Below are 16,431 nucleotides of genomic sequence, written 5' to 3' on the forward strand. Positions count from 1 at the left end.
CCCATTCCAAGATATTGGAGGCTCGGTCAAGGGACAAACCAGGGCCCTTCCACGCTCACTACTTTACTTATGTCGTTAGCATAGGTACGTCGTATAGTGTGTGCCGTATCTGGCCGGACGGCGCAGGCAGGAGACGGCTTGTTACCGTCCTACATACCGGCACTTTACACGCGCATGATTATTTAGTTTATATACGGTATACACTAGACATCAGTAGTACTAACAGGCACGCATCGCGGGGCTATCAAGTTGCCAGAGGGCAACTGTACGCAGTACTACTAACTTAATTCTTAGTCAAGTGCTAATATGTAATATGCACTTACCTGAAATCATTCTGTCTAAATACACCACCAGGCGGCCCCCTTTCGCTCGTGGTCTCGGAAAAATGAAAGCAGCTGTCAGATAGCGAGGTCAAACCAGATCTTAAGAGATCGAATGATCAACTGGCCGTACTTATGCATGTACCTGTATAGTCTAGAAGGCATAAGCGCGAGACGCGGATAACGCGGGGGTTGTGCGTGCGTGCGTCTGGCATGTTTTTTTTTTTCCTCCCTCTTTCGTGCAGATTCGTGCTAGTGGGAAGGGGGAAAGAGTGGAAGTAGTGTATGTAATCAGGAAACCCTGGTCTTATCTCTCGACTGAACCATTAAAGTGACTAATAATAGACCATCACGATGCTGTAAAAGGATGGATCATCAGGCGTAGTCAGCCCCAGATGAGGGCGCGTAATGTACATCATCACCAGACTGTACTGCAAAAGACAGACAATGAGAAAAGGAAGGCGGCCATAGTAGTACCCAGCTTGTAAGCTTGCTGCTGTCAGCTGCGGAGTGGTACCGACAGGCCATCGTTTTGATCGATTAGATAGGTTCTGATCTGGGTGGCCGATCCGGGGTCCTCAAAATCTTGGGGAAAGAGGCCAGAACACAAGGCGGAAAATCGAGGACATAGTACCGGTAGGCCGTCCGTCATCAATTACGTGCTTTATTTCCAAGGCCAGAACAGAGCGCAGCCGGAATATTCGCAAGGTGTGGCGGCACTATTTAGATACTAGTGCAGTTTTCCTCGTAGCGTATCTGGCCGTCCAGCGTCTTGCCCTGCTCGGTGCCCGTATCGTAGATCGTTCTACCTAGTGTCTTGCGGGGCCCCGAGGGACCATAGATTAGCTACATATCAGTAGGAAGAGTACGTCAGGAGCTGATAGAGTAGTGTCACATGTCTACACTACCTTCAGTGAAAAGCATATCATGGGGTTGAAAATGATTAAATTAAAGATAAAACATGAGTGCTTTGAAAACAAGGTGTTTCCCATCTTTTCCCCCAGTCTCCCTCTCTTCCTCTCTCTCTCTCAAATTTCTTTTAATTTTAATATTTTTTTGGGGTGTGTTTCGTTTCGTTTTGTTTGGCAAACAAGCCCCAGCTCTTGAGATCAATGGAGGCAGGGGTCACATTTCCGACCACCTGAGGTGGACTACATGGGTGCGCATGAGCGCGAATCCGCATTGCCCACCTTCCCCCATCCTCCTTCGATTCATTCCTAAATTAATAATAGCTCATTTCGAAGTTATGTCATCATCAGGTCCATGATGCCGAGCTGAGGATGGGGAGCACAGGATAGCCGACACCCACCCGAATATGAAGTCCCCAGAACCACCCATCATCATCAGATGCCAGGCACATCATATCTTGTCCCTGGAGCGGTGAGTTTAGTGATGGAAGGTGGAGCTGGCCCCTCCCCCCCCCCTTTAGTTACCTACTTTTGCACGTCTATTCAAAACATCAAAAACTAAACTGAGAAGACATTGTGACTCAACATTGATCCTGTGCGCCTTCCCCCGCCCTGATGCTCATGTGATTTTAATAACGAGGGATGGTACAAGAATAGAGAATAGACTGTGCATACGACGTCACGATTTCGAACTATGATATAGATGAGATGTCGATTTGAAAATTGGTAAACAAGGAGAATTATAAAATTGTTGGTATTCGCAATTTTGTCCTGGGGAGATCCTGCCCGGAACCTCGCGAAGAGAACATAAACGCCAATTTGGCTGTCCTGCCTGTATCAAACAATGTCTAACCACCGAGGAACCCAGAAATCTACCATGAACCCCCCAATAACACACTACCAGATCCAATCGTTTGAGTTGGCCAAATCCCATCCGTATCCTCGATTGACAGCCATGTTCGGTTGTTGTAATTATGAGTGGGGAGAAATTGAATTGCTGAAATGCCACAGATGAAAACGCCGTCCTCTCTTTCTATATAGCCTCTATACTTCCGACCAAGAAAAGTCATTATTCATATCGTGATCTTAACTTTCATCACTTTCGTGTACCAGAGATGCATTTGCAATCTGACTTAGTCACCACCAGCGATACTGCCACTCGCGGAACTCCGCCCACTAGGGTTGAAAGCATCACTGGACAGGAGGTCGTGGACTGCTACCTTAGGGACTTGAGGTACTGGCAGTTTTCTACTTCGATCAGGCCGACTGATGATATCAGTTAACGACAAGCCTGATGATCGCGAGCTAGTAGGTGGTTGAGGCGTCGTCTGAAACCCTGAGCCTTCTAAGTGAGGCTCCATAGGTGCGAGGGCTGGAGTGTGACCCAATGTCAGATTGCGTAGAGTAGGTAACTCGATACCAGCGTATGGCCGAAGTCGTGGTGAATGGGCAGGTGTTGCTAAAGGTGTATGATCTGGAGTCGGCGATAGGGAGTCATGGGAAAAAGTCGGGGAAGACGGTGCTGTGGAATTAGGTGAATTTGGTCGCGACCGCTTAGCAAGGCGAGCGGTCTGCGAATAATGGTCATCTCGGTTGTCATCACCCGAATGTGAGCGAGACATATGATAGGCAGAGAGGGAGGGGAGATGGTTGCGAGAGTTGTGGTGTGAATGCGAATAATATTGCTGCCTCGGATTGTTTGGGGATAGTCCTTCATGCTCTAGTTGATGCGCAACATTTGCCAGGATACCTAGATCGCCATTAGCCATGGACAGCGGGCTATTGCCGCTGATGGCTCTAGGGTAATGATGTATAGGGCCATGTTGCGGCACAGCAAATGCAGAATAAGAATGTGGCGGCGACACGTTTGGCGACACAAGCGTAGACGTCGGGGCCGACTTAATGCTTCGCGGGCCCGAGGCAGGGGGCGGCATCATGGATTCGGGGGACAGCGCATGGCTGAGTGCATGATGCGTGGCCTGCCCAGCTTTGTTACCTCTCCTCGAGTTCGGGTTGTTGTGTATCCTCGAGTGCCGGGTAAGTTCGTCTGACCGAGAAAATTTCTTGGTGCAACCGGGGAAAGCGCAGGCATGCGGCTTCTCGCCTGTGTGAGTCCTGATATGTCTCGTCTGATGTTCCAAGCGGTGAAAGGCTTTATCACATAACGGACACTTGTATGGCCGTGGAAGCTCGTTTGGTGTCTCCGTAGGCTGGCCGCCGGGCAAAGGTCCATTAGGCCTAATGATGCTCACGGAGGCCATGTTTACGTCTCCTTCGGCGTCCCTGGTCGGGCTTGCGGTGGTGTTGGCTTCCGGGTTCAGCAGGTTGGAGAAATCCACCGCTGAATGTGAGCGTTGCATGTGATCGCCAGCCTAGTGGGCACTGACATGCGCTACGTCGGTGTGGTAGAAGTATGCTTGCTGAGCAGGTGAACGGGTTGATTCGCTGAAGTTTATATAGTGTATGAAACACAATGTCGGGCCAACGGCTAAAGCTTCCTCAAGATCTGCACCACAAAAAAAATTCCGGCGTATATGTGCCTTAGCAAATCCACCAGTCGAAGCGTCCTGATTATTGACGACGAACAAGACACTAGATCCTGTGAAGCTGCTGACTCTCGTGCGAAGGCTGGTAAGGTGGATATGGAAGTGATGCCTGCCCGCCTAGGAATCCGGGGATCTGAGGGCGCGAGGATTCAGATTGTGTCTAGTGTTGAATGTATGTATGTATGTATGTAAGTGCTAGAGTTTAGAGAGGGGGGAAACGTTCTGCGGGCTGATGGGGGTTCAAATGCGTTTTAAAGGAGTTAAGTAAGCCGGAGGATAAGACAATGAGACAATAAGACAGACAGTGCAGACAGGTGGTCAGAGTCTAGAGATCAAGCCCTCGTAAGTACATGCTTAGTACGTACCTACATACTACTTAAGTACTAAGTAGATAGAAGAGAAAAAAAATTAAAAGCGTGGGACTAGGTAGGCACACACACACCCTCGCCCTCGCTGGGGAGATGCTGGGGTGTGTAGGGGGGCGCTTTGGGGGTGGTGGAGAGGAGGGGCAATCCAGCGCGCCCTAGGCACTATGCGTACCAGCGAAGTACCATGTACCCACCCACCCACTGCATGTGGGCATGTACTTGTGCTGCCCTGCCCTGCCCCGTGGGTTGCAGGCTGGGGCTCCTTACTTATGCACATGCACCATCACGTATCTCAGTTCCATACATGAAGTAAAGTACCTACCCGGCGAGACCTACATGTAGGTAGTAGGTGTAAGTACGTAGGCACCCACGTAGCCAGCCCAATATGTGCTATTAGTAGGCCTTCATGATATGCTACACTGCAGGGGACCACAGGCCATTGGGAACCGCCTACAGAGAGGTACGACGGGCCCGTATGTACTGTAGGTACCTACGGTAGGTAGGTAGGGTAGGGCTTAAGGAGCACAGTGCAATCTGGTACCTGCGGGCCTGTAACTTGTCGGTCTCCGCCTGAGCCCTGCCCCGGCTCTCGTGGCAGAGGGCGAGCCTTGGCTTCCACGGCTCGGCTCTTTCACCTTGCACCAGGTACATATGTGTACTCGGGCGGCTATTTATGTGCCCAAGGTACTAAGTAGGTACTTGAGGATCTCTAGAGTCCATCTACCCGAGTAGTACTTAAGTTGTCGTGTCCCTCCTACGCTAAAAGAATGTTCCTGTAAAGTACTCTCCTACCACAGATTCGCTAATCCGGGACCTCCAGACCTCCACCGCCTGATGTGCTACATGGAGTACTTCTGTAAGGATACACACATGCAGAGCCGTACCTACTCTACTATGTATGTAGGCACCTCTCGGCGCTCCTAAATCTTCAAAAACAAAAGAAAACAACAAGTCAATGCTGCAACACCACCCGCCTAACCTCAAGCAAGGCCTCTACACCAAGTAGAAAGAGTATGGTGCAGCCTATGTCCAATAGTGATACTGTCATGGAAAGGGGAGGGTGGTTGAGTCCTTGACCCCGATGCATCATTACCGCACTCAAACCTGAAGTGTGTTTTTCTAGAGAGGCTACCCTACCTTTTATATTTGTCTTCTCGGCTGTACTACGTACTCTGTTTATGAGTTATCAAAATCTCTTATGAATATTGTCGAATAAGCATTGTTCAAATTATGTGTTTGACTTGTAAAGTCGAGGCAACGGACTCGTCAAGCGGGCCATACCGTGATGGTCGGAAGTTGTCCATAGGCGCAGAGCCTCGGCCAGCATCATCGGCAATGCGGAGTGAAGCGAGCGGTGAGGTCAGTAGTCGGACGAGTGAGTCAGTAACGCGTCGATACATTCACTACTGGAGCCGGAGATCACCTATTGTGCCATATTGGATCATCAGGTACCCACCAGGCCTTTAAAACATGTGGAAGGGATGGGTTAGTTGGTATCTGCCGAACATGAGCATGCTCTGGGGCTAATAGGGTTGGTAATAGTTAATAGACATATGCAGGCCAGGCACATGTACCTCGTCGAGTTGACATTTTAATACATGTAAGTGAGGCTGTCAAGTTCCCATCCTATCTGAATTAGGCATGTACACCCTCGGTATGGAAACAAGGTCAAGCTGCACACTACACTTGACACATTGCCAAAAGTTCATCTCTCAACGTGCTCTGCCACCTGTATCAATAACAACTCAGTCACCTGCGAGTGGCTATAACGCCCCCTTTCCTCTACGTTTTCTGCCCTTCTTCTGGCCACCATCCGATATAGAAACCGTCGTCGATTGCAGAAGCTAAGGACCGCCGTACACGGAGTAAATTTTTTCGGCCGCCCACAAAATCTCTCAATCAAATTATTCCCCAGATAACGGGACTCAGGGACCTAGATAACTAGTGAGCAAGCTCTCAATGGTAGCACAACCGCCATTTGTGGAGACTAAGTAAGAAATTGTGACAATTTAAGTTTTTCCAGAATCGGCTTGTTTCCTCGCCTTCACCTCGGCATTTCCACCTCATTTTCTCGGTATCCTTCTCAGTAGGATTGAAGATACAAGACACTGACAATAAAGAAAGAGGACAGGCAGTGGGGAAATGTTCCGAGTTTACGCAATACTTATGATCATAGTGTAAGTTCATGGACCCTCAATAGACCAGGTATCATGCAATATCTACATACATGTATGTATTCAGTGATGTTCTCCGGATTCAGACACCTCAGCTGTGTCGAGGACAGACTTGGCTAGGAGCGATAGATGCCTCACACTAGAGACTCGGCGGCTAGGCAGTTTCCAGGCGCGAGATATTTGTAGATAAAAGCAACCGCAGGGAAGTACGGTAGGTCCAGCAGATAGGCGTAAGTATGCAGAGACCAGTGCTGCGGCGAGGGCCAAGGTCCGGTTTATCGGTGGCGGCGGAGCCCGCTAGAATTTAGAACGGAGCCTGTCATCACGCTGCCTTTTGGGACACATCGCATCCCTTCTGGCCGAGCAGACAAGCCGGGCCTCCATGATATCCGACGCCATTCTTCTCAATCACTCGCGTCTGGACCTCTCTTCGCCGACAACATTCTTTAGCGCAGTTGCAGGTCGTAACGCTGAACATGAGGGCGGCCTTTTTGCTTCCCCATCTTATCGTGCCCCCCTCGTATGATCGCTTGGGGAATGGTACGAGTCTACAGTACGGGGTCAAACGATGATAACGCCGTACCTATCGTCACCCAGGGCCTCTATGCGTAGTACTGTACATGTTGTAGAATATCTAAGTACGTGTACATTAGCTAGTATGGTTGGTGTTGTGTTTATTGAGCCTATCACATGCCAGGATACTCTCCCCCACACTCTGCTTTGACTCCGTCAACCGCCAATCTCGGGGGTTTGGGGCACCCCAGACATGCGGCGGCCAAGTTCTCGATACGCTGCCCCTCCTGCAGTCTGATCATACATTACAATGATTCCATACCGTCCGTCCCATCGAGATACGGTACCGGTATCTGGTGTACCGGTACAGCTTATGAAGGCCGAGCGTTCTGGCCACTCATCGCTGTGTCGACATTCCTCAACAAGCAAACTTGAACACCTTCCTTCGATATGTCCTAGCTTTCATACTCGAACCATATTTCATCTTGCCATGGTTGCCCACCAAGGTGATATCCTCATCAGGCAAGAACAAGCCGTTCCTAAGAGAAGACGAGAGCGCTCTGTAACTAACTCAGCCTACTCGAATCTACCCAAAACAAGCACCACATTGATGAGCAATACACTAGTTTATAGTAATGAACTTGTCGTTCCACACCCAATCCTACTGTATCAATGTTTATCCGGCGTGCATACATAGTACATAGTAGGTCCCTTACCGCATCCAGTGTCTGGGATCCTTCGGCCCACTGACCTCGGAAAGATCTATCCTTAGTCAATAAGTGTGGCATATCGCGCCGTTGTACCAATCCTACCTAGCCTTGCCGGGAAGCGTGGGGGTCCTGAGCTTGACAAGGCTTAAAAATTCCATACGTTCCGGCTTAAGTCGTGACGACGGAAGATTACGGGCTGTTCTGCTAAAGCTATCTATGTAAATAAGGAGGCCTTTAATCAGCAGGAGCGTTACTTACTACAGTAAGTACATCATCAACCCGACCATAAAGGTGCGAAGTGGTACTAGGACAGGACACAAGTTCTCATATCTAACCATCCCATCGTCTCCCCTCCATGCTTGTGGGCAGGATAACTACTTCGAGTATATTGCTTGATTATATCACCACGTAAGGGCGTAAAGCTGACTTCCAACAAGCCTCGTTCGCGGAAACACGCAAAGGCCATGGCCGTCTACAGTCTTGGTTGATGTCATGATGTAAGGGGCGAAATCAGTCACCCCTGACACAACGCTATCCCCTAGGTGTTAGCGAAAATACCCTGCTGAGTCGGCGATTGCCACGTCTGAAATTTACATGTAACGCCTAGATACCTTCTACTTGCCCGACTAATGTAAAAGTTTGTGGGGTGTATCAATATCGTCGGGCTTCTTTTTCGAGAGCTACCGTATACCGTAATTGCCCCATACATACCAGGCTCTGATCCCTAATGGCAAATTGACTTCAGAGAAGCATGAACACGACTGTTTTGCTAAACCTTCTGTGCGCCTCATATCGGCTTGGCGTCTGGGGAAGAGCTTTTACCTCGGCCCCCAACCAACAGTAAATGAGTTGTAGTCTGTCAATCCTCCGAATACGGTAAGCCGCGCATTGACTGGGGCGACCACAGAAGGCCCAACTAAGTATGTAAGATCAACTTTAAACTGCCGCGCCAAATTGGCACCGGTCCATCCAGTCATGGTATCATGCTGAACCTATTCTTGCACCGCTGTTTGCTAGGGATTGCTTGATAATCTTTGATGAGTCGAGGCCTTGAGGCAGAAAGCAAATTGTAGACGTACCAGGGTTTCTACATGATGCTTAGTCCACACTTACATCACGATATCACCTTCCATCCAACACTGGCAAGCCCCAAGCCAACGATCCTCGAGTCAGTATGTAGGTATATCATCACTGAGAGTCCCACACAGCTTGCTTCATACTCGAACACATGTTTAACGCAACGACCTGCTCATACTAAGTAGACGGGATGCTACAGTAATATCCCGGCCCCTGCGCTGCTCCTATTTCGCCTTGAATTGCAAAGTAGGCCTCTTCCAGATTGGGAATTAATACCATCGAAATTGCATGTGATTTGCAGTTCTCCGCAATTGGAGTGCTGAAAACCACCTATTCAACGAACTACATGCAGTACCAGTGCTCCAGATATGATTTTCTCTGTGTATAAGCCTACTATAGGTATCAGTTGAACCATCGACAGATCAAAGGCGATCAAAGGGTCCATTTGTTCATGTAAGGTCTGCTTGTTTGGTATCAATACCGACCAAAAGAGCCGTACTAGACCCACAAGACTGTGCATTGCACGATAGAGAAAATATCAATATTACAAGGAATTATGGCTGTTAAGCCTACACTCCACCTACCTTCGGTTTACTTATATGGGGTGGGCAAGTACGAGTCAGGCAGGTACTGCCTAGTAGACTGGCGAGACGGATAGTAGATATACACAGTTGCGGCTAAACTTGACAGCGCTGATGACTTTTGCTGTGATAGAATGCTTCATAAGCTAATTCAATATGCATATTAAGCGATCTACATAGTACTAGAAAGTTTGGAGCCGGCATGGTCGCTGAGCTCTCCCCACAGCACTGTGTAGGCAAAAAGAACTCATCACCTTGAGGCCACCTGTTATTGAAGGTTTGTTGGCTGTCTGAGAATACGCCAAGATAATGAAATGGATAATCTCTTTTCAGATGCTGGGTCTGGCTGGGGTCAAACTCTTTTTTCTTTTTTCCTCTTGCTTATGCATCTGATTGTTGGATACCCCAGCTTTTGTACAAACTCTGAGAACCTCTCCCCAAAAGGGTCAATGACGAAGCCAGCGTGACGGCGCTATTGCTAGGAATACCAACCTACGTGGCCATGGCATGTGATATTGTACTGCTGTGGGTTCACCTCTAGCCACGCTCTCTGTTTATCCTTCATCGGCAAGGCCGTGACAAGGACCGTAACGCCCATCTGAGATGCTAGCAGCTTCTAACGACCTACCGAAACAAAGTCAAACACAGCTTACCTAGAAACGCTATCAAGGAGTCTTCCCAAGGTATTATCGTCGCCGCCTTGTGTCGTGATGATGCTACGTACGCACTTGCACCCGGGGAGGCACCGCATATTATCGGTAAAGCTGTCTGAAACTTTGCCCTGCCCCAGCATCAAACTGTAGCACACCTCGTACCTGCATCACAGCCCCTGTAGATGATCCTCACAAGTGACATCGACACGTGTGGGTATGTATCTCTTGTTCTTCGGCCGCCGTGGCAGCTTCGGCCAATAGACGGTCAGAATCAAGCCCTCCGCGCGTAGAGATCACCATAGATGACCGAAAGAGACCGTATCCATTTCTGCGCTTGAAGAGGGTGGGGTAGTGGGGCTCCTCAAAGGGTCCTGATACCGGTAACTCTCGGTCTGTTCGGCCTTGATACCCATGTCTGCCCATGTTTTTTCGTGCTAAAAGCCTTCGAGAGTCAATGCGATTTGAAGGAGAATATTCCTGTGCTGCCTGTCTATCCATAATCTTACACATACTTTATGCCAAAGGCGAGACCGAAACATGACCGGGGTTCATGACCGAACAAGCACTTTGTTCCAGTAGACTCCGCGAAGCCAATCGTCGAGACCTGTCGTGATCGAGGATAGCGAGGTCTAGAACGAGACTGAGCTGTATAACAACAATCACAGTACATAGGTAGCCCATCATCCCCGAGAGCCTTTTACTATGTACTGTTAGCATGAGGTATCTATTCTCTTACTTAGTATGGTGCACTACAGTGCATAGTATCATATAGAGGCTAGAGCGATATCGTCCACAGGGTTGTAGAGCCCAGTACTTAAACGGCCCGGCGCTCGGTGAAATTCTACACGACCATTGGAACCACCACGTGCCCTTGGGCGAAGAATTCCCATTCACTTATCAGTACACTACTAGGTAGTAGACGCACTGCTACTATGACCTACGTATACCAGCGCCGCGTCTAACAAACTTCATTCGGGCCGCCCACCCCCTGGGATCCTTTGGTCCATGAGGCTATTTTAGAGGCGGAGGCTAGGTAGATATAGTGTGCTTCTCGCTAGATATAGATGAAGATAAGAGCCTGGCGAGCCTGGATACGCAAACTTGCTCAATGCCACCACTATCACTAGTGGCTGATCGCGCTTCATGTATCAAGTCAGCTGGGGTATAGGAAGCTGAATAGCCACAAGCCAGATTGGTGTTTGCTGGTAGATAGTGACAGATGATGAGTGTTGGTCACCTCGAGGATATGCTGTATCCAGATCAGTCCTCGACCAGGAGATTGAGTAGCGTGTCTGACAAGGACAGATAAATCCATCGTCAACCCCACAGCAGCGCACCTTTTTAGACTAATGTTGCAGGGCTCTCTCCTCTGTTGGGGAATGGTGTCAATGACGCCAACTTGTTTCCCTTACTCCTATCGATATTATGTGACCGCGGCTCAGTCATATGCTGCTTACTACATAGCCATACCGTTGCGACGGTTCTTGCTTCAAGCTCTTCCATAATCGCGCCAGGACCGTATGGCAATACATCATTCAGATAGCTGTATGAATGCCATTAGGGAGTCCCAAGTGCTGCCAACCTTACTTAGCGATAGCAGATAGGTCCTTGGTGTTCCTATTCATTGCAGAACATCGGTAATGATCTCAATGTCTGGTGCCTCGTGTTGGGCTTCGATGAAAAGGAATGAAAAACGCTTGTTGCTAGTAGCAAGTATGTCAAGGTATGGCCATTGTGACTGTATTGAGGTTGTAGATGGGAAGATTGGCCTACCTAGAGCCCTAGCACTGTGACTACCTATATACATAGTGTAGGTGGTAACTGCCCACAAAGTATGTATGTTTTCCTTAGGTACCTGCCTACATATAGTTACGGTAAGAGTACACCCAGAGTACGTCATGTAAGTACCTCTCAGTCACCTAAGGTACCTCGAATGTCACGTGCACAGCCGAGTTGTTGCGCCTACCTATCACGGCAATGTTATCGTCAGTCAGTCAGTACGTACACGCAAACACTCACAGGCGCATCGGGAGCTCGGTTGTTTAAACATTTCCGTGAACTCAAGCCCTCTGAACTTGGGCACCGTCGATGAGCTCGAAATGTAGGGGTTTCTCTATATAGCCGTATTCATCTCACCTGGCAAAATGGACAAGAATGAGTCGATCCACGAGAAGGATGTGTCGAATCTTGATTTCACTTCTACTCGTGAGTTGTGCAATGAAAAGAGCTTATTACTACATGAGAATACTTATCTCATTCGTGTCAGATCGGCTGCCTACAATATCGGCAGCACAAGCTTTCGACGACCTCAAGAGCAATGTGCGGCAATTTATCCCTACTGGTATAGAGGCACTCGATTCAGCATTGGCCGACGGGTCCCTTGAGAGTCTCGATGAACCACAGCGCCACCGAGGTTTTCAGAAGGGACAGGTTGTAGAGGTTTGGGGGCCTCCAGCTTCCGGAAAGACAACTCTTGCGTATGGTCTCAGTCTACACACGTCGACTGCTCAAGGCTGCAAGCTCACCTGTCTGTAGCATGCAGACTACTGCCAATGTCCTAGCCGATGGCTGTAAAGTGGTTTGGGTAGGTCAGTTTTGATTCTACTTCGACGGTACTTCCGTCTTGGGTCGGTCTAATGAGGACGGCGAGCAGACACATCAAGTTCCTTGTGCCATCATAGATTTGGCGAAATAATCGGTTTATCAGACTCTGTGAACGGAACCACAACCCCGCTCGAAGCATCTAACGCTGTAGCCAACCTGGTTCATTACTTCACGCCGACTCTTGCACACTTCATCGGGCTCTTTTGCAAGCCGGAGGCGTCTAGCATTCCTAGTAATACTTCCCTCATAGTGATTGATGGACTCTCTAGTCTGGTCAACCGTGCTTTCCCGAAGAATGTCGAACGTCATCAAAATCACAAAGGTACTCATCTCGAAGGATACATATGACTGGCTACTCTCGCTCAATGGTTGACCCTTTGCTCTTCCTAGTTCCTAGCCCTGCCACCAGACGGCTACAAGTTCTTCAGTCCATAATCTCAACTTTACAAAAGCTCTCGGCCACTCGAAATATTCTCGTATTAGTCCTAAGCCAATGCGCCACGAGAATGCAACTTGAACATGGCGCAACAATCGTCCCAGCTATTAACGCCTCTACCTGGGAGCAGGGAATTGCCGCTCGCTTGGTACTTTTCCGAGATTGGACGACGGTTAATGCAGGGTTGCGTAACGTCCGCCTTGTTGGTGTGCAAAAGAGCTACGCTCAGGTCAACGCTGATAGTTTTAGATTGATTATCCCTTTTGAAATATCCAATGTATGTTATGAACCAACTGCGATCTGTCATCATCATATTAAAATCAGTAGGATGGTCTTGTTGGCCTGGACTGGGAGACCGCCCAGGCATCCTTGGCGCTTGCCAAAAACCCTCAACGCCAGAAGCGAAAATTCGATGAGACCGACGACGAGATAGCGGATAGCGAAGCAGAAAATTATGGATGGGAGGATGAAGATGAAGCAGAAATGCCTAACATGCCGCCACAATGGCAAGGGAGTGAGGACCTCCTTCTTGGTCGTGCAGATGAAGACGACTACTTTACGGTGGAAACATAATCATGCGAGAATCCGACACCTGTGTGGTCGTCATATCCTGAAGATGAGCAGCAGAGGTAATACACCCCATAAAAACACATATACCTACCTGTTAGGCTCGCTTGGTGCCCGATGCTAGCTTGGCGGCCAATACACGATATTCTTTGTTCCTGGGTATGAGCGTACGGTAAGGATCCGTCTGAATCTCCACATATGGGGCTCAACACCCATTGATGCCGTCTTCGCCATATCCACACACTCTCTCCACCGACCGGTTCTTTCCACACTAGGTCCGGGGAATCTATGGTGAATACCACCGAGTAGATGGGCCGAACAGACTGTGCGACGGGACACCAATCCGCACTCAGCATGCACAGACATCCGCCATTTTCTACATAGAAGGACTTGTGCCCGTATATGTAAGATGGTAACGCCCTCGACTACACAATAATCGCGTAATGCGGACTATCGATCCGTCGAATTACAAACCCCCTTTCCAATGTACTAATCCACTCCTTTTGTCTACTCCACATTTCATTAAGAGTCCGAAGAGCGAGAGTAAAATTCTCTATGCAGGCTACCTGGAAAACTACACATAGAAACGAATATGTTATTGGATTTGAATACTTTTGCCCGTGATTCATGCCTAAACAGTACTTCAGAAGGAATTCACAATTTTCCACCACGCCATTAACCACGTCAGCACTTTTAGCCGGTCTCGGTGCGAGACCAGGTTATAGTCGCAGTGCAGCGTTTCAACGCATCTGCTCAGTCATTGCTTTAAATTTTGAGAGCTTAGGAAGGCTTGCCTGCGTCGCTATCGGCTGCAACCAGTCTCGCCAGTATCAACACTCTCTACAGGAAACATTCCCGGGGTGCTCCAACGAATGCGCCCGGGCGGTTGCTCCGTATCATACCGACCCTTACTCAGCAGACCTTGATCCTCTGCGGATAACGGAGACACGGGGCATATTGTATCCAGACACGGGATCCTGTACAGTATATTAGTATCGGGCTGTTGCATGGTTGAATAACGCATCTGCTGTCGCGATTCCACACGAACATGCCAGTTGCCTGCCCCTGAAGGATATGTGCATTGGAATAAACATGCCGTCTGTTCTAATCAATCTAGGTATCGCACCTGGCATGATGAACTACCTAGATACTCCCCAAAGTGCATTCGCTCTGCCGGTATTGCATATTCGCTTAAGTCTCGGATCCATGACTGGAGACATCCTTGCAGACCGGTCGAGCAACTCGGTCTAGTCAAGACCACATCGCCACACGGGAGAATCCAAGCAGATGAAGCCAAACACAGTCGCCCGTGATTCGGCCGCACACCATGGACATATAAGTATGATATAAAACAAAATGCGGCAAGTTCGGGCGAGCTCCATTTTCACCGTGGTGTGCTTAGTGCCTTTGCCAGCCTGGCTGTTGAGCTGTCTAACATACTATGTAGGCGCCCACAGGTCCACTAGGTAAGGGTGAGCTTCGGACGCGGGTCTCGGACACTTTGGCGCGTAGCGGAAAATTGAGCCGCCTTTCCACTTAATTGTTGGTGTGACACTCGATACGCATCAGAAGCGAGTGTTCTAGATTAAACAGTTGCCTTGCAGCAACCATACGCAGGCTACTTACACTCCTTGGATACACCCTACGGTATGAGAGATTCAATGACCCGGAGGATCTACGTGGAATTTCAACAGTTTTGCGACGTCACGGACTCGTCTCAGACGGTAGCGGGATAATAGCACAAACTGTGAAAAAAAAAAAAAAAAAAAAAAAAAAAAAAAGCCAGGCATGTAAACAGCACACCTCGTCAAATGCTAGCTCTTCCACGTATAATTCTAGGCTGGGGGTATACTTATGTACACAACTTATGATGCATCTGGCTCCACTAGCGGCGAGAAAATCTCTGATCTTGAATCGTACGGCTAGATGTAGGTTAACCAACAGTTGTACAAATTGTGCTAATGGAGAAAAAAAAAAACATATCGGTACTTTGGTGGGGGAAGATTGGGTCTAGCCAATGAGTTGCCTGATTGTTACGGCAAACGATCAATCTTCCGATCAGAACATCTCCTGACCGAGGCGGTCTTCTGCAGAACTCTGCCAATGATAACGACTTGCGAACCAGGGCCGTTTCCCCCCTTCCCATGTATTAAGCCTTGTTTTCTAGAATATCGGGGTTGGTCGCCCTTACCCAACTTCAACGACCATCGGTTCTCGACTGCATGAGCTCACCCCATCACGTTATCCACTTCACAGTGTGCGTGCCTTATCCCATCTTCGTACCTTCTTGAACGACACCATCTGGGGCGTGCATGTATTTGTACCAGTAGGAAATTCGACGATTGGGTGAGAGCACTACTTCTTCCACCTTGGGGCTTTTGCTCGCCGACTACAGAGTTCAATCAAAACACCGGCAGGCGTTGTGTAGACGTGTCTACTACGTAGGTGCTGGCACTTTGAGATGCTGCAACGTCTTCTCTTCGGACACCTTGTCAAAACAACCTTAAATGTCCTTATCATGGGCAAAATGGCCATTGGGACAGGATGCTGTGTGTCTTGATTCGCAAATCAAAGGGTCCTAAACCCACAAAGGGAGTCTGAAACGTGGCTACGACAACTTTATTCTCATTATAAATGATATCTCGTATGTTGTGCAGGAGTAATTAGTGCCTTGTAGGGTTGCTAGTAGTCAAAAATATGTCTATTCTATTACGAAGTGTTAAGAAAAGCATATTATTCCGAGTCTACTTATTTCCACTCACTTCAATTTTGCTTCCGATTAACGATCGGTTTTTTTTCTCTCTAGAATAACCAACAGTTGATCTATGTGAATTGCGTGTGCGGATTTTGTGCCTGCTCTCCTAATCGTTGCGAAACCGGTGACAACAGTCTTTTTCACCCCTTTTTCTTCAAGTCCCTACAACACAACCACTTCTAATCTATATAGTCACTATCCTTCAATTCCAACAATCTT

The 16,431-nt window shown here is 48.6% G+C and overlaps 2 protein-coding genes across 2 annotated transcripts; one reads left to right on the plus strand and one right to left on the minus strand.

The window, feature by feature from the left end:
• Positions 1-2,126: 2,126 nt before the first annotated feature.
• On the minus strand, positions 2,127-3,885 carry F5B22DRAFT_406009 (CRR1 protein). The gene has a single exon (XM_047971522.1). The coding sequence runs from the start codon at positions 3,586-3,588 to the stop codon at positions 2,362-2,364; it is 1,227 nt and encodes a 408-aa protein (XP_047834335.1). The 5' UTR covers positions 3,589-3,885; the 3' UTR covers positions 2,127-2,361.
• Positions 3,886-11,994: 8,109 nt separating this feature from the next.
• Positions 11,995-14,036, plus strand: F5B22DRAFT_659372 (P-loop containing nucleoside triphosphate hydrolase protein; the record flags this gene model as incomplete). The annotated part of the gene is made up of 6 exons (XM_047980196.1): positions 11,995-12,055; positions 12,117-12,327; positions 12,386-12,438; positions 12,504-12,776; positions 12,845-13,167; positions 13,218-14,036. The coding sequence occupies 6 exons, from the start codon at positions 11,995-11,997 to the stop codon at positions 13,461-13,463; spliced, it is 1,167 nt and encodes a 388-aa protein (XP_047834336.1). The 3' UTR covers positions 13,464-14,036.
• Positions 14,037-16,431: the final 2,395 nt, after the last annotated feature.

Source organism: Xylaria bambusicola, assembly GCF_022495145.1.
Source record: "Xylaria bambusicola strain CBS 139988 unplaced genomic scaffold F5B22scaffold_5, whole genome shotgun sequence".
In the NCBI taxonomy this organism is placed as follows: domain Eukaryota; kingdom Fungi; phylum Ascomycota; class Sordariomycetes; order Xylariales; family Xylariaceae; genus Xylaria; species Xylaria bambusicola.